This window comes from Rhamphochromis longiceps, linkage group LG7, assembly GCF_057381845.1.
Source record: "Rhamphochromis longiceps isolate RC_006_pf linkage group LG7, R_longiceps_female_GT1.1, whole genome shotgun sequence".
NCBI classification, from domain to species: domain Eukaryota; kingdom Metazoa; phylum Chordata; class Actinopteri; order Cichliformes; family Cichlidae; genus Rhamphochromis; species Rhamphochromis longiceps.
The window spans coordinates 36,141,439-36,168,539 of NC_140563.1; the positions used below are offsets into that span (position 1 = coordinate 36,141,439).

The 27,101-nt window shown below is 41.5% G+C and overlaps 2 protein-coding genes across 2 annotated transcripts; one reads left to right on the forward strand and one right to left on the reverse strand.

The window, feature by feature from the left end:
• Positions 1–1,399: 1,399 nt before the first annotated feature.
• Positions 1,400–27,101, reverse strand: LOC146665769 (cholesterol 7-desaturase nvd). The gene is made up of 7 exons (XM_085413525.1): positions 26,352–27,101; positions 21,299–21,487; positions 17,510–17,688; positions 10,575–10,700; positions 10,338–10,457; positions 9,383–9,559; positions 1,400–3,960 (listed from the first exon to the last, which is right to left on the reverse strand). The coding sequence occupies exons 1-7, from the start codon at positions 26,755–26,757 to the stop codon at positions 3,799–3,801; spliced, it is 1,359 nt and encodes a 452-aa protein (XP_085269651.1). The 5' UTR covers positions 26,758–27,101; the 3' UTR covers positions 1,400–3,798.
• LOC146665770 (uncharacterized) lies at positions 12,863–13,839 on the forward strand. The gene is made up of 2 exons (XM_085411483.1): positions 12,863–13,132; positions 13,448–13,839. Exons 1-2 carry the CDS (start codon positions 13,051–13,053, stop codon positions 13,837–13,839), a joined length of 474 nt encoding a protein of 157 aa, XP_085267609.1. The 5' UTR covers positions 12,863–13,050.

Here is a 27,101-nt window from a genome sequence, read left to right on the forward strand (position 1 = left end):
AAGTGAACTTGTGCCATCTATAAATTGGAAATCTATTTAGAATAAAGAGCTGTGCACCATGAATTTGAAGACAATAAGTGAGGTTTATCAATCAACAGGAACAGGTGACATCTGAAATCTGGAGAAGAAAAGATAAATGTCCATGCTCCCTCGTTAATGTGGGAAAAGCCAGAGGAATATATTTCAAATGTCAATCAAAGCGCATGAGAAATATCTCACTGCCAGGTCACACTTAGAACTCATTCATCTAAAATATGGACAGCATTTTAAGTGGGAGGACCATGTACAGAAAACAGCCCAGCATTACCAGTAGGAGGAGCAGGAAGCACAGGAAGTACCTGGCTCTCAGTACTTCAACCAGACAGGAAGGGTTACAGCAGTATCCGCATATATTTCTGCATGTGTCAGCCTCCAGCTGCCTCTCCAGAGTGAAACAACATAACAGTGGTGCTGGCGCAGGCTGAAGTTCAGGACCTGAACTGATGCTGAGGGCCGGTCCGGGTTCATATGTGCCGTGACTGTAAGACTCCTCCTGAAGTCTCCAAATCTCCCACTCAGGGAAAGGGGTGGTCTGTCGACAGAAGGGGCACTGAAGCCGGCTGGTGTCCTTGGCCCGGCTCATGATGGCATCTGTACAGCGGTGACATATTTTGTGGTTGCAGTTGAGTAAGGTGACACTGTGATCGCCGCGCGAGTCGAACAGCTCGCTGCAGATGGGGCACTCGTGCCGACTGCTGTCACTGCACAAACTCCTGACACTTTCACTGCAGCCTGGCTGATCCCTGCCAGCCAATTCCAGCTCTTGTGGAACAGATGTCTTTTGGTCAGTCCCATCTGTCGCTGTTTGTGCGCCTGCTTTGTGATTCTTGTCACTGCTGTCCTGATGTTTGTACCCAAGCAGAGGCTTTATCACTGAGTCGCTTACATCTTCTGTTTTTTCTCCGTTGGATTTGTATACTTCTCTGAAATAAGCTTCCTCTGTAGATGACTGTTGATCTACTTCCAGTGTAATAACACCTTCCTCCTCAGTGTCAAACACTTTTGCTTCAGCCATCCTTCATTAATAAGATTTTAATACAGGCAACACAGCTCTAGCACAAAGTCGACTATGGCAAGTCTACTTTCTTCCTGCACTAAGCGGGCCAATTACTGATGTAATGCTTTAGTATAAGGAGAGCAACACAGTTTTCCCACCTCTAACTGAGATAAGAAAAGTACATTCGCAGATAAGGAGTGCTAAGAAATAATGTGCACCTCAGAGAAGTGCCACTGGCCAAGAAGAACAGTGAACATTTCAGCATTATGCTCAATTTAACATACTAACATATTCACTGCAACTGAAAGCTTTTGCCGGTTCACAAATGCATGAGTAAGCACATTAGAGCATAAGGGACAGATTTATTCTTCATATTTATACAAACATCACATCTGCAGATTAGACAGGCACAAAGCACATGTTAAAACTGAGAAGGTAGGAAGCAGTTTATCTGATATTTTAACAACTATTGTGCTTTAACATTGCTGCTTGTTTGCTTTGAAATGTGTCTTCTCTCATCTAATGCAATCCAACAGAAATTAAAAGTGCAGAAAGCCACATCGGCAAATGCAATAAGACATTATTATAACCTTTATACAGTTAAACACCATAGTGTGTAGTAAAGACTCCTCACAGTACTGCAGTCATCAGTGATTACATTGGGAACATATGCCCAGATTAATTAAACACCCAAGTGTAATATTCTATATAATATAATAATAATAATATAATATAAGTATAAATATTAGCATTCTATGTATTAGAGCTATCTGCTTTCACAATCTTAAAAAATATCCTAAATTTAATTGAGCATCAGTGTCTTATCACATTAAAACAAATGTGCAGCAGCAAGCATTTGTGACAGTGCATTATAAATTGCAATTATCAAATCACACCGATATGATCACTTCATCATTTGCAATGCATTATATATATGAACAATTATTTTCTTAAAAAAAAACAATGAATATTTCAATGCCTGCTATAATCATGATTTGCATATCAACAAAGAATCACATGAGCACATGTAGGTGGAAAAGGTCAGAGCTGCTTGCAGAGCTCCATTTCACCTCCGTGTGTTTGTCTAACAGCTGTTTGTTGTCCTCTTCTCTCTCACTGAAAAAAATGACTGCATGCTAACTGTCCAGGAATAAACAACAAGCAGCAGTTCTGGCACGAGCATTTAGTAGGTGTAAGGTTTTCTCAGATGTTTATGGGAACCAAGTCATCATATGAATGACATAATATTTCACAAAACTGGAGTCATAAAGAATCATTTGTAGCCATACAACCAACAAGCAGATGATGACATGGGTCCTACTAAGCAGGATAAGCAGTACCTTGGAAAACTGTGCAAATATGTAGCCAGAGCAAGTAGTGTTGTTTTGAAGGGAAATAGCACACAGACCAAAAGCTGATTTGTTTTCAAGCAGCAGCTTCCAAGACAAAGAAATGTAGAACAAAATGTAAAAACCTGCAATTCTGAGCTCCAAAAATAAATAGATTCCCATAGACATTGAAGCTAAAATGCCTGGATTTATGACACATACTTTTGGCCTGTTGCTAAATTTTATTTTGGTCTCTATCAAATATTCATCTTAATGACAACTGTATGGAGGGTGCAAATATTTTTGTTCTGAGGCTTAATGTTATGCGAACACAGGTGACCATAACTGCTAGATGTCTACCTGGCTTCACCTTAGCTAATTCGAGTCATCTCATCGAACCTCTGATAGTTCAGATTAATGCTAATGCTAGCAAGGTTGGTTAGCAAGTTGCTTCTATGGACAACACAGGTGTAATGCACACACCTTAAAGTGCTACAAAATAAAGGCAGAAACCTTTTTTTTTTTTTTTAATCAGGCTGTAAACAAGGTTTCAACACAGGAGTCTGTAGGGATTGAATTATGTTTGGAGCCAGCCTCAAGTGGCCACTAGAGGTATTGCAGTTGTTGACACATTGCATTGCCTTCGTCTCCAACTTCAGAGGCTTCCTCTTGGTTGAAAAATAAAATAAAATAAAATAAAATAAGACTTAAAAATTGTTGCATGGTCCTTTTAAGTTGTCGTGTCACACCACTGAAACAAAGAGACTGTTGTCAGCTGGCTGCTGAGTAACCTGAGAAATCATTTAAAAAACAAACACGCCTGCTCTTACACCTGCAGGTCAAACACAGCCAAGGTTGAGTACACATTAAAGATGTAAATTTACAGTGTGAGGCATAAGAGCATAACAGGGGAGAAGAAGTAATAACTGCATTCTGAGGCAGAAGAAGGAAGCCTTTCCTATGATCTCAAACTACAGGCAGACTAAAAAACAACAAAATAGAGAAAGTCCCTTAGTCAAGAGCAAATATTGGGATATCTATGTATATGTTTCACAGTTTATGTTATAGATAGTTGGCCTGGTGCAGAGTAAAACAGTTTTGACAATCAAACAGTCAATAGGGGATTTCTGGTGTCAGGGTATTGGTTGTTTAGATGTTTGTGAAATCTCAGTGGCACTTCAGGCATTTTATAAGGCTGGAAAGTAAAATTACACACATCAAAAATACCCCAAAAAGAGGTCTTTAACAAGACAAGGTTTGAGTCCTTTACAAAAAAATGCATATCTAAATTGCTTAAACTTGCCAGGCTTCTTGGCTCCCCTTTTCATCAGCAACAAATACAAATGATTGGTGAACGCCTTCGTCCAAAGCGTCAGATTAATGTACTCTGACCTGATAATCTCTGCTTAAATCTCCTCTTGTGGTTCGGGGAGGTCAAAAGTCCAACTTGTCACGCTGGTACTGCAGCCGTGGGCTGTTCTCACTGTAGAACTGACTGAACCAGCGCCTGTGTTTTTGGATGGCTGAATCTTCCTTTACAAGAAGAGGCTTGGAGACATACTTCTTATTGTTCCAGATCATCACATCACGCTCAAACTGAAGACAAAACAAAAACAAGAGAGAGTCACGGGACAGCACTAAATATCAAACATAATTATAAGATTTTTATACAGTAAAAGTTTTAAGCCTACTTCAAACATTTTTATTTTTAACAATATCCAACTTGTCCTTGATGATAATGAAGCAGCCCAGCTGAATACAATTTGTAAAGGAACAGATTTTCACTGAAGTATAACAAGAATTAAATAATGAAAACTATACTGGTGTCTTTTTGCATTAAATTACAATACTTTATCAGCAGGGGTTTCTTTGTGAAGTGCTGCTCATTAAATGTCACTCCATAGTAACTCCGTCAGCTGCTGACATTTCAGTGAGAACGCCCTTCCACTGCTGTCAATACCAAGTGGAGAAAAAAAAATTTAATCTAAAAACATAAGCTTGGAACATGAAACTGTGCAATCATCTTCCTTTATCTTGTGTTTGTTTTTAATTAAACTATGTATCTAGCTAATCAAAGTATTTTGTCTGAATATTTTTAGAAAATCTTAATGGAGGACAAGTCTAGACATTTTAAGAACCAGACAACTTTTCCCAAAGTATTTTGAGCCTACTATTATTTCTTGTTAAAGTGCAACTATGTGTCTTTATCACCAAGCTAATTATCAGGTTTAATGAGGATTATTCACACCTTATCCGTGACTGTGGTGTTACTTCTCGTGATAATGTGGAGGCTGAATTTAATCAAAGGCAGAGTGGGAGGTTAATGTGCACAGTGATCTCTCCAAGTTAGAGCAGCACTGGGGTATATCTCACTAATAAATAGCAATAAATTGCAGTTTTGATATATGAAATGAAAGATAAACAACAAAAGTTTAAATGTGATGGAACAAACCAGTGAATAATAGCCCACCCATTGACTAAAAGATGGGGGGGAAACCCTTGTTTGAACAAACTATGGGTGTTAGATGAGAGTAAGTGGGGCATGCAAGGCAAGCAGTGCTTGCCAAGTGAAATCTAGAAAATGGACAATAAAAGTGAACTAAAAGGAAAGCGATCTCTCACCTTACAATTTAGTATTTGGTCCTATAAAGAATCGTTCCTTGTTTGCATCCATCCTGTAAGTTACTGCCATCTTTTGGCCAAAAGTACCTACTGTCTCTGGAAGCTCAACTTAAATATAGTTTCTGTCATTTTCACAGGGGGATTTGTAACCCAGTATCAAAGACTGCAGCTGGGGAAGCTGAGATAGGAGCTGCATTTCACTGATGTGAGATCAGTTATTAGTTCTTATACATTATTATACACATGTCCACACACATGTGAAAACAAGAGGGAACATTTGCTACTAAGCAATCAAAGTGCAGGTAAGTTGTCTCTTATCACTTTGGCTAACATGTGTGACGTAGAGGAAAGTTGAAGATATTAAGGCTCAGTGCAGCAAGATATAGAAGATAATAAAAGTCATCCAGGACAAAATCATTAAAAATCCTATATGTTTTAATCAGCTCCAATCTGTCATGTTAGTGGAACAGTGTTGGATCTGTTTTGTTTTGTGTCTATTTTGGGGGAGGGGATCATCTTCTTTGCTTGCCTTTCAGCAAAAGCCATTATATGATACTGCCTTAAACTTAGTGAGTTAGAGCAGTTCATCTACTATTTGTAAGGTTGGTGGTTGAATCCCTGGTTGCTCCAGTCTGCCTGCCAAAGTAAAATGCTAAAACCTATGTGTTACGTTCCCCCCGAAAGGGTCTAGGCATGTGAGTGAGGGGACCAGTAACAAATGAGTCCAGAACAGAATGAAAGGAAAACAGACCAGTGTTTTCAGTAAATAAAATAGTCTTTATTATAGATCATCTTAACAGAAAGAGCCGGCAACGCCGTTTTACCAATAACACTTGGAAAAAGAGAAAAAGGGTTGCAACAACAAAGAACACAACAACCAAACAAAAACTCCACACCACGAGGAGGTACTTCCAGGGGCCCACAAGCTCACCCTGTCACTATCAGCAGCTGGCTTTACTGCTGCCAAGGCCCACAAGCCCACACTACTCACGCAAAGCAGCTATGCTGTTTCCACAACTCCACACTTTGAGCAGGCTAACCACACACAACGCAGAGACACCAGAGAACACCCCACACCCTGCTCACAGCTCATCCCCAGCTTATATGACCTCCGAGAGGTGATTGCTGACTGGGCCCAGGTGGTAAATGAGTCCAATGAGCAGCAGCTGTGTCCTGGGGAGAGAGAAGAGCAAGAGAGAGACGGGGGGTGGAGCAAAAGAGGAGGAGGCGGAGAAAAACACCACGCCCACACAAGGGCAGTATCAGGAGGCCCAGCTAGGGCCGTAACACCCCCTCCCATAATTACAAACCAGTGGTTTGTCATAGAACGTCCTACCCAGCTTTTAAACATATCACCTACCATCCACCATAATAACGGTTAGGCATACCCTGCCGAATCTGCCAAGACCTTTTTGATGGGTTGAAAACACTGCACGGGGTTGGCTCAAGTCCCTCAACATAGTGTCCCAAATGACAGCCAAATGTTTTTTGAGCCATCACATATGGAGAACCCATCAGGCAGCTAGAAGGCCTTACAGCAACACTTCTCTGACGCTTCTTCGCTAGGTCATGGCAAAAGGCATGCTGGTTAGCCAGAGGTGCAGGTTGAAATGGTTGTGTCACACACAATCTATCACACTGTAGGTCATCTGGACCCGAGAGACCGTCATCAGGTGGCAGATTACAATTAGTTGATCTCTGACAGTGACCAAATGACACCACTGAGCAATTATGCTCCAACTGTTGCCTAGGACTGGCAACTTTGTCGGTTTGTGAACCACAGTTCACTCTTTTGAAAGCAGATCGATTTTGCTTTGAGTTTGCTTTCAAACAGTGAGCAACCAGGTGGCCAGGTTTGTGGCAGAAGAAACAGAGCTTTGTTTTGGCTCTTGAAACCACGCCTGTATCGGCTTTGTTAGCTGGCACACTCCTAACTCTCAAGACTGACTGTTTCTGTTTGTAGGCTCCACAATTTGCTATTAAATGGCCAGACTTTAAACAAAAAAAACACTTTCGTTTCACACTGGAATGGGACACAAGTACCTCACCCTTTCGGTACTGTGTAGCTGGCACATCACTAACCTTCACTGGGGCATCGCGCCGGTCATACCTACTGACACTGGTTTTATGGACGAGCGCGAACTCATCAGCCAGCGTCGCAGCCTGCTGTAGCGAGGAAACCTTCTGTTCATTAATATATACCGCGATGCGCTCAGCAATGCAGTTCTTAAATTCCTCTATGAGCATTAGTTCCCGGATCGAAGCCAGGTCAGTGGCTTTGCAGGCCGCACACCACCGATCGAAAAGAACACCTTTTTCCCTGGCGAAATCAAGATAGGACTGACCCTGACCTCTTCTCAACCCCCGGAAACGCTGCCTATAGGCTTCTGGGACCAGCTCATAGGCCAGCAGGATAGCCCTTTTCAGCTTGTCATAGTCCAAGCTGTCCTCAGCTGACAACGAGGAACAAACTTCTTGAGCCTTACCCGCCAGCTTACATTGGAGCAAAATGGCCCATGAATCCCGTGGCCAGTGCAAGGCCGTGGCTATTCGTTCAAACGACTCGAAGTAGCTGTCGACCTCAGTGTCACGGAACATCGGAACCAGACGACTGTTTTTCCCTACGTCAAACGGGATGTCTGCCTGACGAATGGAGGCGGTCGGAGGAAGGGAAACCTGCCGGAGTTCCAGCTGTCGCAACCTCACAGCTGTCTCTGCCTCCACCTCCACCTTCCTCAATTCGACCTCCCTAGCCCTAGCCAGTTCCGCGTCCAAACGCCTAAGCTCTAGCTCCCTTTTCAGCTGGAACTCTCTCTCACGCTGCTCCTTCTCTAGCTGGAGACGAGCCAGACGGACACGGAGCTTAGCATCCAGCTTCGAGCCTTCACTTGATTCAATGGAGAGGGGTTCGAAGCGAGGCACTGTCATGGGTTTGTTCTCAGGCAGCCCCTGATCAACAGGTGTCGACACCAATGGACCTACAGCTTGAGCTGGCGCCTGCAGAACGGGCTGAGACGCTGCACCACGCTCACCCTTAAACACTGCAATATCAAAGGTAGCCATTGACTCTAAAACAAAAACTACCTGAGGCTAACAATAACAACAAAGAAGCACCACCTCCAATACACAAATGAGAAACAGGCGGGAAAAGCGTGGCCACAGGTTAACCAATAAATAAAAATACCGCCAACCCTCTCCCCAGACCTGCCTACTAAAATCTTAGCCTAGTTAGCTTCTGGAGTGTACCAGGCTCGAGGCAACTTTAAAGGCTAAGCGTCAAGTGCACAAAGCACTGACAAGCCTACCCCCGACAGGGAACTAATCCCCACCCGGGATTACTCCGAAAATAATAAAGGAAAAATAAAAAATGAGTGCCTGAAGGAGGAGCTTACGCTCAGCTAGACACTCCCCTTTGCTAACTGGAGAGAGAGCGCAGCAGATACCATACAACTAAACAAGCCACCGGCAAACAACTCACTAAAACTCAATTGCTGTTCCTTCCAGTCACATCCCGGACAAGCCCCCACTTTGTTACGTTCCCCCCGAAAGGGTCTAGGCATGTGAGTGAGGGGACCAGTAACAAATGAGTCCAGAACAGAATGAAAGGAAAACAGACCAGTGTTTTCAGTAAATAAAATAGTCTTTATTATAGATCATCTTAACAGAAAGAGCCGGCAACGCCGTTTTACCAATAACACTTGGAAAAAGAGAAAAAGGGTTGCAACAACAAAGAACACAACAACCAAACAAAAACTCCACACCACGAGGAGGTACTTCCAGGGGCCCACAAGCTCACCCTGTCACTATCAGCAGCTGGCTTTACTGCTGCCAAGGCCCACAAGCCCACACTACTCACGCAAAGCAGCTATGCTGTTTCCACAACTCCACACTTTGAGCAGGCTAACCACACACAACGCAGAGACACCAGAGAACACCCCACACCCTGCTCACAGCTCATCCCCAGCTTATATGACCTCCGAGAGGTGATTGCTGACTGGGCCCAGGTGGTAAATGAGTCCAATGAGCAGCAGCTGTGTCCTGGGGAGAGAGAAGAGCAAGAGAGAGACGGGGGGTGGAGCAAAAGAGGAGGAGGCGGAGAAAAACACCACGCCCACACAAGGGCAGTATCAGGAGGCCCAGCTAGGGCCGTAACACTATGTTATTCCTGATGTGTTCATTGGAGTATGAATGTAAGATAGAAAGAACTTTGACATAGAAACAAGTGCTTGTGTTAAAGGGCAAATGAGCCTCAATGAGTTCTCAAGTACAACAGAAAAGTGCCATATAAGAGCCAATCCATTTATCAGATAGATAGATAAGGGTCAAATGATGGCAGCATAAATTATATGTAAACAAGCCTGTGTTATAGTTATCATAAAAGATAATGGTACTGCACCTGAATGCACTCCACTTTGAGGATGAACTTGGGCACCACAGGTGGGATATTAGACTGATAGAAAATGGTGTGAGTGACACACTGCAACAGAGGCTCCACAGGAGTCACACAATGCATGATTACACCCCGGCCCAAGAAAGTTTGGTCAAACAGCAGAAATACTATTCCTGGGCCAACCTGAAAGATAAACATGTAATATTAGCACAATTTAAAGTTTTCAACTTTTCCTGATAAGCATATCTATACACTTAGGGTTCATTCATTTAGTCAGATTCACTAGCAGTTACTGTAGTAAAAATGTATTTTGCATCATTTAACATCAAGCCTTATTTCCAGATAATTAAATGCCAAAAAAGCATCAGTCTGTTCATGAGAAATTAATGCTTGAAAAACACATTTACATGCATGGTTAAGCTCAATAATGCCTGCCTCTCATATTATATTGCTGCCGATCTCCCACTGCTGGCCACAGTAAACATATCCTGCTTCCAACATTTGTGTTGCGTGTAAATGATCCAGCTCCTTCTGCAGCCTTGTGGTTAACCTAGGGAAATTAGTGGTTTCAGGCTACACTTGCATATCATTTTTTTACTCACGCAGCAAGGCAAAAAGTCACACTGTGCTGTGTTTTTTGCTTAAGCAAAAACGACCATTTTTCTCAGGCTGATCAGGCCAGTGATGTTCGACATTAGAGATTACAGGAAGCTTTGTCAAACCCGGTTTTGTTACAATGCCGACAGCAAACTGTACTGTTACTGCACTGTGAAACATAATGTTTATTGTTGAAATGTACTTCTCATCCAATTTAAAAGGACGCTTACAGATCTAGCATGATTTATTTTGGTTATATCTAGTTTGAATAAAATTTATAGACAAGACCAGTGATTTGTGCCAGTTTAATGTACAATCAATCATAGGGAATTGTTTAAAAAATGGCATTCCTGGTGTACTGTACCTGTCTCGCCACAACAGAAACATCCAGAAGAGGCCAGTGGCATCCAAACACTCTAAGTGCATGTTTCACAAACATCTGAGAACAATGCTTGTTAGGCTCTGACTCTGGTTTCCAGTCAACCTTCAAGACACACAGTGAAAAACAGTGTCAAAATCAAAAGTTGCAGGTATAACAGCGAACATATTCACCTTAGTGGATAACGGGAACATCAAATTTAGTTTAGTGTTTCCAGTTTACCTTCCAGTCATGTTGCACAAATTCCCAGATTTTGCTATTGGTGTAACGTAGATCTGCTCCACTGAGCATGCTTGGAGTGTGAAGGTGCGACAAGTGAGCTATGTCCGCTGCATTTTCTGGAATCTCCTACACAGAAGAGAAGACAACTAGTTATTAGCAAAAAAAATAAAATGGTAGCATGTGGTATATTGTTTCTGTCTGTTGATTTCTAAGATACATGTAAAGTCCCTTAAATATATTCAAAGATTGCAAGAAAGAACATGTATTGACTATACTGCATGAAATGCATAAATGCCTTGCTGTTATGTTTTGGCTGTGTGCAGGCAAGAGAAGGACCCAAATGCAAAACTCACTGAGACAAAAATGAACTCAAAACACTGCTTTATTGCAGGCTTGGAAAGGAAAAAAAGAACAAATAGAAATTGAGAAAACTACAACTAAATCATACATGAAAACACAGGGCGACTAACACAGCTATGATGGAGTACGTAACACTGACAAAACACAGGGCTTAAATTTTTTTTTTTTTTTTTTTTTTTTTTCTAAATGACATCAGAAACAGCAGTATGCGACATTACGTGATGGCAGAGCTTCAGTTCATCCTTTGTCATTTTTTTTTTTTTTTTTTTTTTAATAAATAGGACAGGGGGAATGAATGAGAGAGAGAGGGGGAGAGAAAGAAAGAAAACCAAAGGGGAGAAGAGACGGTGAGAAGGGGGGGGAAGAGAGAGAAAAAAAAAAAACTCCTGGGTCACCTGTATGGAGAAAAACAAACAAACAAACAAACAAACAAAAACAAACAGAGGAGACAGCAAACAACAAAGAGCAACATAATAATAGAGAAAACAAAGCACCATCACAATAAACTAGCTAGTCATAGATATCAGTATTTACTAAGTAATAAACGATATTGTGCAGCACGCAAGATAGACAGCGCACAGTGTGCTTTGAGGCAGCAGCCAAGAAAGCTTTAGTCCGCGTCTGTGAATACCCATGTGTGCATACCTGTGTGGATCAGCATGCTTGCATTCCAAAGGTTTCTCCATGTAATGATCTGCTAGGGAGTGTGGGGGGGCCACAGCCCCGTCCTCCAGGGTGTGAAGCAGGTATGGAGGAGATCAAAACTCCAGACATCCAGAGGCCCCCAGAACACAAGAGACCATGGAAGACCAACAGAGGGGCAGCCGCGCCACTGTCCCAGTAAGAGCTGAGGAGAGTCCCAGATGAGGGCTCGCCCAGCAGCCGCGGAGCAGAAGTCAGGGGGAGTTGCAGTGACGCGCCCGTGAGCTCCGCCGGCCCCCAGCTGCGCCTGAGTGACCGAGCCCTAGGCCGAGAGGCCGGGGGCACCCCACCTCCAAAGGGGCCCGAGCGAGCCCCAGGCCCCAGGCCCCGACAAGCGGCCGCCAAGGAGTGAGCCGGTGTGCACCCGGACGCCCACCCCCAGACACAAAGAACCACCAACACACCGACACCTGAGGGAGTCCGCCACCGGCAGGGGAAGTGGTGGTGGGTGGAGATAGGCCTCCAAACCTTGGAGGGCCTGAGGTGTCCCCAGAGAGGTGGCGTCTGATACCCAACCTGACATATAGACACAGACATACAGGCACACACAGACACAAACATCCATTCCCACCCTCATGCTCTCATATGCACTCACTCCACACTCAACCAACGTGGAGACAGACATAAAGAGACGCTGTACACACAATCACACTCCCCAAGCGTACTCTACAAACCGGGTCTAGGTACCCTTGCCCCTGGAGGGGGGAATTGCACCCAGACCCAGGTGGTGTTACCCTTTTCCCTGCGGTGGGGAGAGGCAGACCACCCCGACTCCGCAGCAGCAGGGAGGCCCCACACCCCAGACCGCAGTCGGACGGCCAACTCCTCCTACTAGCCCTCCCGCTCCAGCAGGCCGCAGAGAATGGGGGTGGGAGAAGACTCCAAACCTCCCTCCACCCGCTCATTGTAGTGTTGATGCATATGTGTTCTAAGGTGCAATTAAAACCCAGGAGGGCATGGAGCTACCTGCCAAGGAGCAGCAGGTAAGCGCATAGTCCCTCCTGCTAACCCTCAATGACTAAGTGTATTTAAAATTGAGAGGTGGGCAACGACGTCAGGGGTGAGGTATACACCCTACACAGGGCTTAAATAATGAGCCACAGGAGGAGAGCACAGCTGGGAGTAATTACGCAGGATGAGACAAGGGAAGCAAAACCAGAGGACGGAAGGGAACGGTAAGTGACGGAAGTGATGTTGTAGGTGACGTCAGACGCCGGAGATTTTGGCGGAGAAAAAGCAAATGTTAGCATAGAGTTTAACAAAGGTTTTCCAAGCTTCAGTATTACCAAATATACTAATCAATTGTCATATAACTAACAACATCTGTTTTATCATCTCTAACACCCTGGAGGACAACGGGGAGAGTTTAGACGCTCTCCAAGATTACATCGACCGCTGTTTTCAAGATTTAGTAATGCATAAGGCCCAGAGTGCATCTTCCCCGGCCAAAATCGAGACGCCGTCATCGAAGAGAAGTCGCCAGGCAGACTCCCCCGGTACAACATCGCCTGCCGGCAAAGACATCGCAGAAATCCTGGAGTCAATCGACAAGCGATTGTCCAGTTTCGATGCGAGGCTGTCCCTGGTGGAGATTTTACACCGGGAATTTAAATCTCTGAGAGAATCCCTGGAATTCAGCCAGCAGCAGGTGGAAACGCTTGCCGCTGAAAATGCCACGCTACGGGAGTCGGTTAAATCTCTCACCGATAACGTGACCCAGCTAAACATTGAAAATAAAAAAATAAAAGAGTCCGTTATCGATCTACAAGCCCGTAGCATGAGAGATAATCTTGTGTTTTCTGGTATTCCAGAAACTGCCGGAGAGGACGCAGAGGCAACGGTGAAAAACTTCATTAAAATCCACCTGAAGCTGCCGGAGGACACCGTAAAGAACATCGACTTCGATAGAGTACATCGCTTGGGGGGCGCGCGGTCGCGGACCGGGAGACCACGGCCTATTGTGGCCAAATTCAGTCAATTCAAACAGAAGGAACAGGTGAAGAGTCGCGGCAGAGAGCTGAAAGGAACGGACTTCAGCGTGAACGACCAGTTCCCCAAAGAGATCCTGGAACGACGCAAGGTCCTGTTCCCAGTTCGACGTAGCTTCATCCAGAAAGGCTCCCGTGCTGTCATCGCTGTGGACCGGCTCTACGTGGACGGACAGCTTTACCGCGACCTCGGCACCACACCGTGGTTATATTAACTGCACTCCAGATAAGAACCCGCTACACTCTTTTCTTATTCATTCACACTCTCTCCTTTATGAGTTTAAGCTAGTAATATCAATATGATGTCATAGCAGATATAACACCGTCACCCTCCGTCATTGCTTTAATTGGAATGTTTCCGTTTCGTTTCTTTTTTTTTGTTGTCGCTCACAGTTCATGTGGTTTCTTTCTTTCTCTTGTCTTTCACTGCTGTGGTCACCTACTTCCCCACTCACCTACAAACAACACCCTCTATTTCTCCATATTTTCACAACACGATCACGCAAACACATCAGCTCAACGGCAGCACATTCACAACAGCCTCACAGCACGCACAGACTTGCAGGACACATAAGCAAGCCACGCTTGTTCATATTAGTGAATATTCACACACATAGTCAGACTTATGGAGTCTCTCACCACACTTCTTTTTCTCTTTCTATTTACAAACAAGGGATGTTTCCATATTCTCTCCACCTGTCTAAACGAAACACCCAGCATACATCATTAGACATACACGCACAATTAAGGGCATGCTGAGGTTTGTCACATGGAATGTAAATGGAGCTGGCACCAGAGGAAAGAGGTTAAAAATATTTAACCAGCTTAAAAAACTACAGGCAGATGTTGTTTTATTACAAGAAACTCACAAACCTGTCACAGGTTTAAATGAACTTAAAACACCTGAGTTTCCTAACGTGTTTGCAGCCGGTTATAATTCTAGACAACGGGGAGTAGCAATTTTAATACATAAAAATGTTAATTTTACAGTACTCGATACAGTTATAGATCCAGAGGGTAGATTTCTAATTATTAAACTATCAATATTGAATAAAAAACTATGTATTGTTAGTATATATGGTCCAAATGTTGATGAACCCTCATTCTTCCACGGTTTTTTTAGTGCACTCTCTGAACACCTTGATTGCACACTCATTCTTGGCGGTGACCTCAACCTTGGACTAAATGAAGAAATGGATAGGCTCAACACAACAGGAACTCAGCGTAATTGGCAGTCCACAAATATAATCAAACAGTATATGAACGACTTTGGTCTTTGCGATGCATGGCGCTCTCTTCACCCCACCAGTAAGGAATATACTTTTTTCTCGCATGTTCATCACTCTTACTCTCGTCTGGATTATTTTTTGGTCAGCAGCTCACTGCTGTGTGACATTTCAGACACTGAGATTCATCCTATAGCTGTCAGCGATCATGCTCCTGTATCTTTAACACTAATGCACAAGAATAATACTACGCCAAGTAAAAACTGGAGATTTAATATATCACTACTTAAAGATGAAGACTTTATTAAATACTTTAAAAAGGAATGGACTTCATATTTAGACTTTAATGACACTCCCGGAATATCTGCTTCTGTTCTATGGGAAGCAGGGAAAGCTGTGATGAGAGGTAAAATAATTTCTTTCTCATCACACAAAAAGAAAGAAGAAAACAAAAATATTCAGGAATTAGAAAAAAACATCAAATCACTAGAAGAAGCCTACGCGTCCCACCAAGATCAGGAAACATTGAACAAAATATGCAAAACAAAACTAGAATTAAATGAAACTGTTATGTTTTGGCTGTGTGCAGGCAAGAGAAGGACCCAAATGCAAAACTCACTGAGACAAAAATGAACTCAAAACACTGCTTTATTGCAGGCTTGGAAAGGAAACAAAGAACAAATAGAAATTGAGAAAACTACAACTAAATCATACATGAAAACACAGGGCGACTAACACAACTATGATGGAGTACGTAACACTGACAAAACACAGGGCTTAATTAATGAGCCACAGGAGCAGAGCACAGCTGGGAGTAATTACGCAGGATGAGACAAGGGAAGCAAAACTAGAAACATTAACATAGGACAGACTGTAAAAGTAAAAAAGGAAACACACTGACTGAACTCAAAACATGTAAACTTAGCCGACTGTGGAGACAGAACAACGGCTGTGTCCCAATTCAGGGTCTGCACGCTTGAAGTACGCATTTTAAGTGTGATTACGTCACCGCCACGCAATGACGGCTGTCCCAATTCGAAGTGTACTTCAAATGCATACTTCAAATGCGCCGTCGATTTCCCCAAATATCAAGTGTGGTCCGGTGCACGCGTCGTGGTCCCATATATCCCACAATTCATAGCGCGGCGGTGGGTGTGGATAATTTTGCCGCAAAATACGGCAGAAGGGAGCGGCCTAAGAGTGAACTGTCAATAGTAAGTACTCAATATGACGTCACTTATTTATGTGCGAATGTTTAATAACGAAGAACATTAAAACATTGCTGTTGCCCACATGTCGGCAAAGTTATGTGACATTAGTGATGTTTGTACTTTCAGCCTCTACATATATATATATATATATATATATATATATATATATATATATATATATATATATATATATATATATATATATATATATATATCATAATAATGTGACAATACTATAATATTGGTCATATTATATTTACATTACCACAGTGAGATGACTTTAGTCTCATGAACAACAAGAGCTAATTGTTATTTACTAACTACTCTTGAACTGACTGTTCAGTACAGAAATGAAGCCCAACAATCATGTTTTACAGTCCCGTGGTCTCAGCCTCAGATACTCAACTAATCAAAGTTATGTCATGACAAAAATGAATCACCAACAAAACATTTTTTCTCCTTCATTTATGTCATACTATCTTGCGTTTCTTGCGGTTAGTATCATGGTTGCTAGGCAACCTGAACAGCGCAACGAAGGCCAGACCGTCCCATTTCACAAGCCTCTCACTTCCGCACTACTCGTACTTATAGTACGCACTGTACGTAGTACGCGTAGTGCGCGTACTTCAAGCGTGCAGACCCTGAATTGGGACACAGCCATAGAGACGTGAAACATGGGACAGAAAGGCACAGTAGACATAATGACGCCACAGGGGAAGAGTAAAACAAAACACAGAAGCACAGGACCTCTTTCAAAATAAAATAGGAAACAATGAAACACTGACATGACTACATGAACTTAACAACATAAGAAACAGACGTGAAACACATAAAGGATAAGGGAGACTTAACACAAGGGTTGAAAACACAAGGGGAATATAATAAGCAAATGAACATAGAAAACCTAATGAGCTTAAACATACACTATAAACATCAAAATGAACTAAAACCCAAAACGCTGGGTCATAAGACCCAGGATCGTGACACCTTAGTATACTCTAGAGATATCTTAGTATTAGCACAAGTGTTGTTTTAGGGAGATGAAAAGCTTGTAGCTTTGCTTCTGATCAGAACCAATCTGAATAAATATCAACAATGCATGGTTCATTGCAGTGTGTGAGGAGTGACCATGAAAAGGAAACTGATGCTAAATTGAAGGTAACTGATGTACGGATGGATATAGAAACACTACCCTAAAGACAGTGTACACTACTGACATACAAATCATTAGAAGATAGATTAGTTTTTTGTCACAACATACATTTTATTTATAGAGTGACTTGGAATTCCTTATGGAAGCTTGCTTCTGCCACTGAAAAACATTATGTCATTATATTTTTAATATCTTTATATCTTTTTGTCACCTATCTCTAATAGGTGACAAACAGAGAAGATACAAGAGAAGATACAAGTTTCCATACATTTCCACTCAGATGTATGAACCATACCTGTATATGAGCATTAATAAAATGCTCAGTTCTCCCCCGATAGACCCACTCATCATTTGTGATCTCCGGCTGCTCAGGGACGATCCACTGAGGTCCTTCTCCATCACAGTGAAACCAAACCAAGATTTGCTTGTTGACCTCACAGCTGGGCCAGCTGCGCGCGCTGGCAAAATCAGGCACTGATGGACAAATGAAACCCCAGACTAAATCACAACCCCTTTAACCCTCTACTGCATGACTTTTTAATTTTGGGGGAAAAAAATATTTCTCCCTATTTTGGGGGAGCTTTAGGATCCCTAATAATATATCAATCATAAAATTTGACACCCTGCCCCCCCCTAAACAGATATTAGTTTGTTGCTTCAAGGCAACACTGTGCAACAAAGGTAGTAAAATGCCAAGTTATTCTATAATAAGTTGTATTAGTACAACAAGGATGAACACATAAATAAACAATGTAAACATTTCACAAAACAATAAAACACCAAAATACATCCAACATTTGACCCTAACCCCATGCACGTGCGCGCGCGCACACACGTTGTGTTTCCATCACTTTTGGGGACGTTACATTAACTTACATTAATTTCCTGGACACTTATCCTGACTCTACCCATCACAAGTCCCTGCCTGAACCTTACCCTAACCCTGACTCAAGCCTTCACCCTAAAATTGAATGATTTACCTTGCAATTTGTCCCCATAAAGTAGGCGAGACCTCACAATATGAGTGTGTAAACAAATTTGTGTCCCCACAACAATAAGTAATACATGACCACACACACTGACACCCACACAGCAATATTGGTATGGCAGGGATCAGGCCCACACAATATGCTTACACATGGCCCACATACCGCAAAGAATGACGGCCCTTTGGTGGCCCAGACCTAGTTTGCCAGAGGTGGCCCACACATGGGCCAGCACAAGGCCAGTTTCAGACACCCTGGTCGTTCTGTGCTGGCCCATGTGTGGATTACCTCTGGCAAACCTGATCTGGGCCACCAAAGGGCCGTTATTCATTGCGGTATGTGGGCCATCTGTAGGTGATGTGCAGCCACGGGCCAGTTGTAGACACACTGCTGGCCCTGTGCTGGCCCAGAACGGTTTCAGCTCTGGCCCCAGATGTCAGCATAATGTGTACCTTAATCAAGCCATGCAATAACAACATGTGCCAGAACATGCAAAACAGTGCAAAAGTAACATGCCGAAACTCTGTTCAGATAGTGAATGGACTGATTTTTATGTAGCGCTTTTCTACTCTCCCAGATTACTCAAAGTGCCGGCTTGATACCAGATCCTGGCCAGACCTGCTTACTATGTGGGCACTAACACACACACAGACAGTTACTTTACCAACTGACCACTGACCCCTGAGCTCCTAAGTGTCCCTCAAACCTCATTCAGGGATCCACTCCTCTACTTCACTGTCACTCCCTGAAAGCTCACTGTCCTCACTTTCTGAGGACAGAAAGTGCACATTCCCTTGGTTTCCTTGCATAAAAAGTTTTTACATCCATGTCCTGTAATTATGAGTAGATTGTAAAGTAAAAAACATTGACTATGATCATATAAATGCACACAAACACATCTCTACACACATATCCAAATGCATTATATTGCCTGAAAAAAATTGGGCTAACTGCGCAGTGTTGCCTTGAGGCAACGAATGAAAATGAACAGTTTTACAGTATAAATAGATTTAAAAAAGTAGAACAAACAATCAAATATGCTTCTTAACATATTCATGCACATACAAGTATATTTTAATATACATTTATTTCACTATAAACATGTAAAATAATGATCTTTATCTTGCCTCCTAATGGAGATGTCTCTCATGTAGTGCAGCTTGCAGAAAGGGGCCCTACCCCCCCAAATCAAAGTCACACCTCCTTCAACTCATCATTTTCTTGGAAAGAGATGTGCCTGGTAGCATTGTTTGAAAAAAAAAAGTTTTTTTTTTTTTTTGAAGGGCCACCGTAAGGCATGTAAATGTGGTTTGTTGCCTCAGGGCAACGCTATGCAGTAGAGGGTTAATCAGGATTTACTCTATTCTGTACACCCATGTAGGGCTGCTCAATTAATCGAATTTTAATCACGATTACGATCTGGGCTTTCAACGATCATTAAAAATGACTGAGCCGATTATTAGCCCCTCCCTCATGCTTTACTCTCGCGCTGCTCCATGTGGCAAATCAAGCGCACTGCTCTGCATTTCGAACACGCGTCACAACAATTAAGAGGACCCGAGGGAAGCTCGGAAAGCTAAGCAGAAGTTATTTGGAGAGGAGTGGACTGCCGTTGGTTGAAAAGAGAGGTAAAAAAAAAACTTAAGTGGTGTGGAAACATTATGGCTTCGCGGAGTCAGACGTGGATCAAGTAGACACAGTGTGTAAACTTTGCTATGGTGTCGTAGCTGCACCACAGAGCAACACTGCAAAGTTCACATTTTTCATTTATTTCTTATATTGCAAACATTTGCGCTGTTATCAGTATTTGCACACTATTTTATATTATTTTTTAAAGTCATTATTCAATACATTGTTATTGTTAAACCTTTAAAGCCGGTCAGAGCAGCATGCTCATTTTGTGTAACTATTTTTAAATCCCTGTAGAACCTGAACGCTAAGCTAGCACAATAAATTTTTTTCCATATGAAACCAGAGGAGTTGTACGTACTTCTTATGCCATCAGCTTGTCCTCGGTCACGGTTTCCTTCCACATATAGCTTTGCAAAAATTGCATAAAAAGAGCTTGCAGGAACAAAAACATAATATTCCAGAAACACGCTTTGACGATCCGATCATGAACTTCCCACATTGAACAAGACGCCAACGCGAACTATCGCAAGTGACGTCGTTTTTGCGGAAAATGTAGTTTTTTACTTGTAGGCCTTAGAACTCGAATTGCACTGCTGGAAATAGTTTATTTTGATGCACATGCACATTCTTTGCAAATTTGCATCATAGGATTGTTTTTTTGTTTTTCCTGCAGTATATAAAAATTGCTGTATCTCCAAAAATAAAACTATGAAGACACTCAAAATAAATTTCCTGTTGTTGTAAACTATTTTTTGCAACTTTTTTGTATTTAAAGTTTTGAGGGATAAACCTCTTAAATTTCTCCAAGTAGAAATATATGTAAAAACAAAAACGATTTTCAATTTTTTTGTAGTTTATTGCACTTTTTTGCAATTAATGTAGTTACTATGGACTTAATGCATACACATTTTTAAAATATGGGCTATAACAGTTGTATTGATGTATAGCAACTTGAAATGCTCCCACAAATGGCACTACAGCATGTAAAAAAATAATATAAGCTCTGGCGGACGAAATAAATATCGTCAAATAATCGTGATCTCAATTTCAGTGAAAATAATCGTGATTATCATTTTTGCCATAATCGAGCAGCCCTACACCCATGTCAGTTAACATCTGACCAATAACATCCAATAACCAATAATCATAACCAATCCAATCCAATAACTAATAACTGACCAATAACATCTGACCCTGGTCTGTTTACTTCTAAGTTTATATAATATTTTAAGCCATTGGCTAAGCATATTCATGCACATCTGAAGATTAAACTGCCATCAGTTTCAGATTTGGACCTAATATTTATGAAGGCTTTAAATGTCTTCTCATTACAAATCGCAATGAAATGTTCAGTAACTTGCTTTCTTTATGTAGGTTTTCTAAAATAGTGATTTTTGTTTCTTAGCGAGCATATTATCCAAACATTCAAGGTTACTTAGAACTGTGACATAACAATATTATAATACCTTTTTCTGCATAGGGAATCTTCACACATACACCATTATCCCCCTGAAACTGCCATCCATGAAATGGACACTCGATGCAGTTCCCAAACACCCGTCCACCCACAGCAAGGTTGGCACCCAGGTGAGGGCAGTAGGCATCCACCACATAGGCCTTTCCATCGTGGCCCCGAAACACTGCCACCTGCTCACCTATGATTATAAGCAGAGAAAGGTTTTAATACTGGGTTTGTGAACTGTCACTAATGGGCCATAGTGGATAACAGTACTGTGCAAACTGTAGTTTTTGTACAGTTTTATCCAAACCAGACCAGTGTTTGCATATTTATTGTACAGTTCAAGAGAAAGGAAAAACAAACGTGCATTCTTTGCAGCATATTCCCTTTTCCCCGCTTCTTAGTATGTTCCTTAGTGCCCTACTTGGAGCAATATAGCTAATTATAGACAGCACTTATTAACGAAGAAACACACAAATTTTCCAAGAAACAACCCAACCCATACACAGAATTAGTAATTATTATGCCAGATTTTACATTTTATAATGCACAACTTTGTGTTTCTTAAATTATTCCATTAACAATTAATGCCACCCATAGAAGATTTGTATGATCTTTGAAATGATTCTGATGAGCTTTATTTTGTTTGTTGAAACAAAATCAAATGCAGTTGCATCAGAATTACTGCGGCACAAAATTTTAAATGGAACGGTGCACACCTATTATGGTCAAATGGCGTTCCTAGTGGAGGTCTTCTTGGAAAGTGCTTCCTGTGGTGCATGTCTAAATTGACACAAGATCAGAAGATCTCTTCCTACTGTCTTTGCTGGATTTTTAGCTGAGCTTTCGATCTGTCGTGCTCAGACAGCACTCAGGTTGGTGCAAGCTGAGCAACTGTAGTATAGAGTGACAGCTGAGCAAGCTCTACTAGTGATTAGTCAGGGTACTAAAAGAATCTGAGACACCAAATAATCCAGATGAAGGGTGACACAGCACTGCACTGCTGCCCCCAGACTGTTGGGAGAGCAGAATTTAACGACACTACAGAGAACTGCACGGGGGAAAAGACACACTCAGCAGAATTTAATATGTGAATGCATTACTGCAGAGAAAAGTTAGGAGGGAGACACAGCAGGATGCAGATCCTGAATGGGTGCCAATCTTTTTTTGGGTCAAAAGAATTTGGGGGAGTAAAATGTCAGGGGCTACAGGGAGAACTGAACCTAGAAGATATAGTGAGGAAGAAAGCGGAAAAGAGAAGTTAGAAAAATAAAATATATCCAGTGTGAATTATGGGTAGAGAAATGTGTATGTTATCTAGAGAAAAACAATCTGTATGCTTCTTATTATGTTTTCCAACATGCTGACACACCCTGGTGGGTTTCTGGCAACTTCTCAAATTGGCAACCACTGCTCTGCATCACACTTGCAGTGTGTAGGAGGTCTAATAACCTGCCACACTTGTACTCACAGTAAGATTCCCAACGTGTAGAAAAACCAATCAGTCAACATGCATCTACTTGAGAAAACTTTTAGCTACAAAACCTTTCAATTGCTTATCTTTTTTTAGCATATATACTTTCCAAATTCTCTTCAAAGCCTCTTTCACTCGTTACCTCCAGCTTTTTGATATCTTTATGTTTGCAAACCTTGCAACCTTGCAATTGCTTCTTTTTCTTATGTTATAGACATGAAAAAAATGTGTTTTTGTTTTTTAAAGATGATTTAAATGTACCAGATAGTGTTGGTTGTTGTTGTTTGTTTTTCGAAATAAAGGCACCCAGTTAATCAAATGAAATGAAATATTTTCAAAATAAACCTCAAGGCAGCTTTAGGGAATCAGCATATCTGAAGCTATAGTTATATCATTCAAATATCAAAATATGGAGCTCCTTATGACATGTGAGCTTTCAATGTATGTTTTCAAAACAAAATGTTTTCAAAATACTGTTTTTAAAAATATTGCCTTTTTTTACTATACTATACAGTTTAAAATGTTTTATTTTTATTTTCAACTGTCATGATTGTTTTCATGTATTTTCCAGTGAAACATAAAAGTTCATTCCCTTTTTTGAAGGAATGCCATTCAACTCAGTTATTTTCGTTTTGTTTTTGTGCAACAACTTTTTCAAATTTGTGCTTTACCTGGATTAATTCTAATGATCTTTTTAGCAATGCAATGCATTTAAGTTGGTTCAGCAAATTGACTTGGGATTTAAGTATTCTAGCAATACAAGCTAATGCGATGGAAATGCATCTTGTAGTTTGTAACGTGATTCTCTGTTATGGACAGGGTTAAAAAATAATTGCACAGTCACAACGTGTTTGATCATTTCTGATATTGGTGTTATGGTATCCCTTTTAGTTACTAGTCCCATAAACATATACAGAGTGCCAGTCATAGAAACTATGATGTCAGTTCACTTTTGGGTGCAGTTCAACTAGAGGCGACACTCTCTTCTGATAAAACATGTTTACAAAGGATAAATATAACAGATGTAAGGGGATTAGTTAAATCACAGCAGACAGCATTGGAATGTATAAAATGTCTGTGGTGGTTGATATCAGGTGGTGTTTCAAATTGGCGTGAAATGAAAATAGTAGCTGCTATAACGTGGCTTTGTTATGGTGCTGATTTTTTTTTTTTACTTTCTAGTTTCTAGAGGGAGAAATAAATCTGAATCTCATTTAAATATGAGATTCCAGCTTTATTCCTCCCTCTTTGTTTCCTAGCTTCATTGTTTTCTTGGCCTTAGTGTGTTTCCACGTTTAGGTTTCAAGTTGTTGTAGTTTTCAGTTTCCTTTGTACTCTGTGTTTTGCATTTGTTCAATCCTGCCATCAGCCTTTAATAAATAGCTTTCTTTTGTTCATCTCAGTCCGCCTGCCTTCACACTCACGCAGGCCTGGGACATACCTAGCCCTTGAGCATGGTGTATTTCTACAATGCCAAACCCTCATACAAATCTAAAAATGCAATGATCTAGTAAATGAGTCGTTCTATAAATACAGAACGAACAAACAAATGAAAAGGTCTCCACGAACATTAATGAAGATTGCATTAATAAACTACAGCTCCACCTTGATGTGAAGACCAGTAGATTGCTTTGCTAACTCTGATTGTAAGATCCAATAAAATGTATACTGACGTGAAAGGTTGTATTTGGTGAAGTCAGTTGGTGGAGACTTTTGTAGCACAACAGCCTAACTCAACTGTTGTTCGATGATGTTTGCTTTTCCTTTATGAAGGGTGTTGCAGACAGGGCAGGAACACAGGATTACAGTATGTTGCTAACTTGTGTAACTCACTTAAAGAGCAATTGATGAAAAGATGACTGTTATTTACAACTGTGAGCTGAATCCACAAGAGCAAGTCTCACTTTTTACCGGTGGATATCTTTTCCAGGTGTGAAATCCTCTCATACACTGTTTGTTTGTCATTTACTGAAAGCTATGTGACAGAAACCTAAAAAGCCCGACAGGCTCTTTGAAACCCTTTTGAACTCAAACTCAAAGAAACTCTCTGAAGAGATCAAACAGTCCCACCACATATCAACATGAGAAGCACAAATCTGTAAGTGAAACACAACAGCGGTTGAATCAATACACATAAACTTTAGGCCATCAGTGATGAGACCGTCTTGTTGTTGATCACAGAAAAACCTGATGCAGGAGATCAAAGGGGTCAGCTAGTGCTCACACATCAAACCTTATCATTAAAGACAGATCTTAATAATAAAATGTGATGTAATAATAAACAAGTGTTGGATTAGAAAAAGAATAAACACTAGATATTCAAATGAAGAGTTCTTGCAAGTTACCAGAATGATAAAAAACAATTATAAAACAAACCTAAGGCTCTAGAAAATGTGCATTCATTAAAGTTTTCTTCTCTAATTCTCTAATCAAGAAAATTATTAACGCATTAATTAATGAAGAAACTAGCTCTTATTTCAAAGCACTAATGTTGCCGTGAAGTAATTAACATCAGTAATGGCAACACTGTGTCTCCAAGGCGCCTTCAAACCAAACATGCAGGTGAAGCTTGAACCTTTGTGTAAAAGAAAAAATGTTACTAAGCACCATAATGCACAACCGTTTTCTTAACAAAGGCCTGGCCAACGTGTTGAAATGCTTTTACATTCCCTGAATTCCAAAAATATTGTAATGTGAGCTTGTTTCGTCTGTCTTGGCAACAGTCCTACCTGGATGAGATAGCAAACATCTGGGTTGCTGGAAAGGTGGCAAACAACTAAAAGGTCTGACAATAATGTTACTTGCTGTGCTTCAATAAGTATCACACTTATTCTTTTACACACCTGAGAATGAAAGTTTAAATAATTCTGTGTCGGGCACTTGTAACACTTACCTGACTGCTTGAAAAGAAATTCAGCTTATCCCTCATGATGGGGGCAAACTGAATTTGGTGCATTTATACTTTACCCCATACTGTACCCCACACTTTCACCATGCACCCAGAAAACAACCAGCAATTTGTTTACTCATTCAAAAATGCAGTTTTGACAAAAAATAACTAACCATTAACAACTATCCATTATTAAAATTATGTCAGCCATAAATTATGTGGAAAAGCCCTGCAGATGGAATTTCTGATATTGTTGAAAGGCATGCATAGCCGAATAAACACCTGTAAAAATAAGCCTACATATAAGCCTACAAAGCTCAGTCTAATCACTCAATCAAACTTTGAGTTAAACTTTAACAGTCACGAAGGGTCATTACATCATTGTCCAATTTCCAAAGTAAGCTGCTAGCACACATTTAATATCCCCCAAACTTTTATTGAACACATATATAGCCTAATTTTAAGTTTACAGCTTTAAATGACTCTTTAACTTGCTGCAACTCTGTTAATAAACACGTTGTCTAGTCAGCCTGCCCGTATACCAGCATCTGATTTATTTATTTTTTGCTAATTACAACTGCTGGTGCTTTTTGTTTCTTTTACTTAGCATTTGCACACCATATACTGTAACGTAACTGTGTTTCTTCTGTTATTCCCTGTTAAGAGCAGTGATCCAACCACCACTATGCATCGTACCTAGAATAGACACACTTTTGACCTCGCCCCTCTGCAGCATGTGTGAGTCCAGGACTCGGTACCAGCCGTTTGGGTAAACCGGTGGGAGCTCCCCGATTTTCCTCCTGCGCCTGGCGTCGTTGGCTGCCTGCGCTTTGGTGCGACCGTCCTCCTCGACGTATCCCACGTCTTCGGGCGACCTGAGCAGTTCCAGAGGACTGAAGAGCTGCCGGTACAGCCAGCCTATAGCGAAGAAAAGAACACCGACGGAGAAGCAAAAGAAGGCCCGGGCTGGGGCACCGCGTAAGCCCATTTCGCTCCATATCGGGTACCAGCTGCCCACAGAGCCCAGCGGATCTCCACCTTGTGTGATAAGCATTGCACCCACTCCCAGCCCGATGACGGCAGCTGCCTTCGCGTTGGACATGTCTGAGTCTCTAACTTGCAGACTGTCACGGTCACTTTATAACGAACACCGGGCACTTTGGACACAGACCAACATTTTTTTTAAGCCACACCCGGGCCGACTACAGTGTACATAAACGCAGAAGTGGGATGGCCATTTCATAGTGAAATCGACTTTCTCTCTTGAGGACTAATGTTTAACATTAAATCCTTCAATCCTTTTTTATGTTTGGCGTGTAGATGAGCAAATTACACACACACACACACACACACACACGCACACACACACACACACACACGAACACATATACATATATGTACATATATGTACATATATATGTATGTTTCATGACTACAAGACAAGAG

Coding starts and splice junctions, on each gene's coding strand:
- LOC146665770 (XM_085411483.1), top strand. CDS start 13,051: ATGCATAAGGCCCAGAGTGCATCTTCCCCGGCCAAAATCGAGACGCCG. Junction 13,133..13,447: donor TCGCCAGGCAGACTCCCCCG/GTACAACATCGC, acceptor CTGGTATTCCAG/AAACTGCCGGAGAGGACGCA.
- LOC146665769 (XM_085413525.1), bottom strand. CDS start 26,757: ATGTCCAACGCGAAGGCAGCTGCCGTCATCGGGCTGGGAGTGGGTGCA. Junction 10,701..17,509: donor TTATTAATGCTCATATACAG/GTATGGTTCATA, acceptor TCTTCTGTGTAG/GAGATTCCAGAAAATGCAGC. Junction 3,961..9,382: donor TCAAAGTGGAGTGCATTCAG/GTGCAGTACCAT, acceptor TTTTGTCTTCAG/TTTGAGCGTGATGTGATGAT.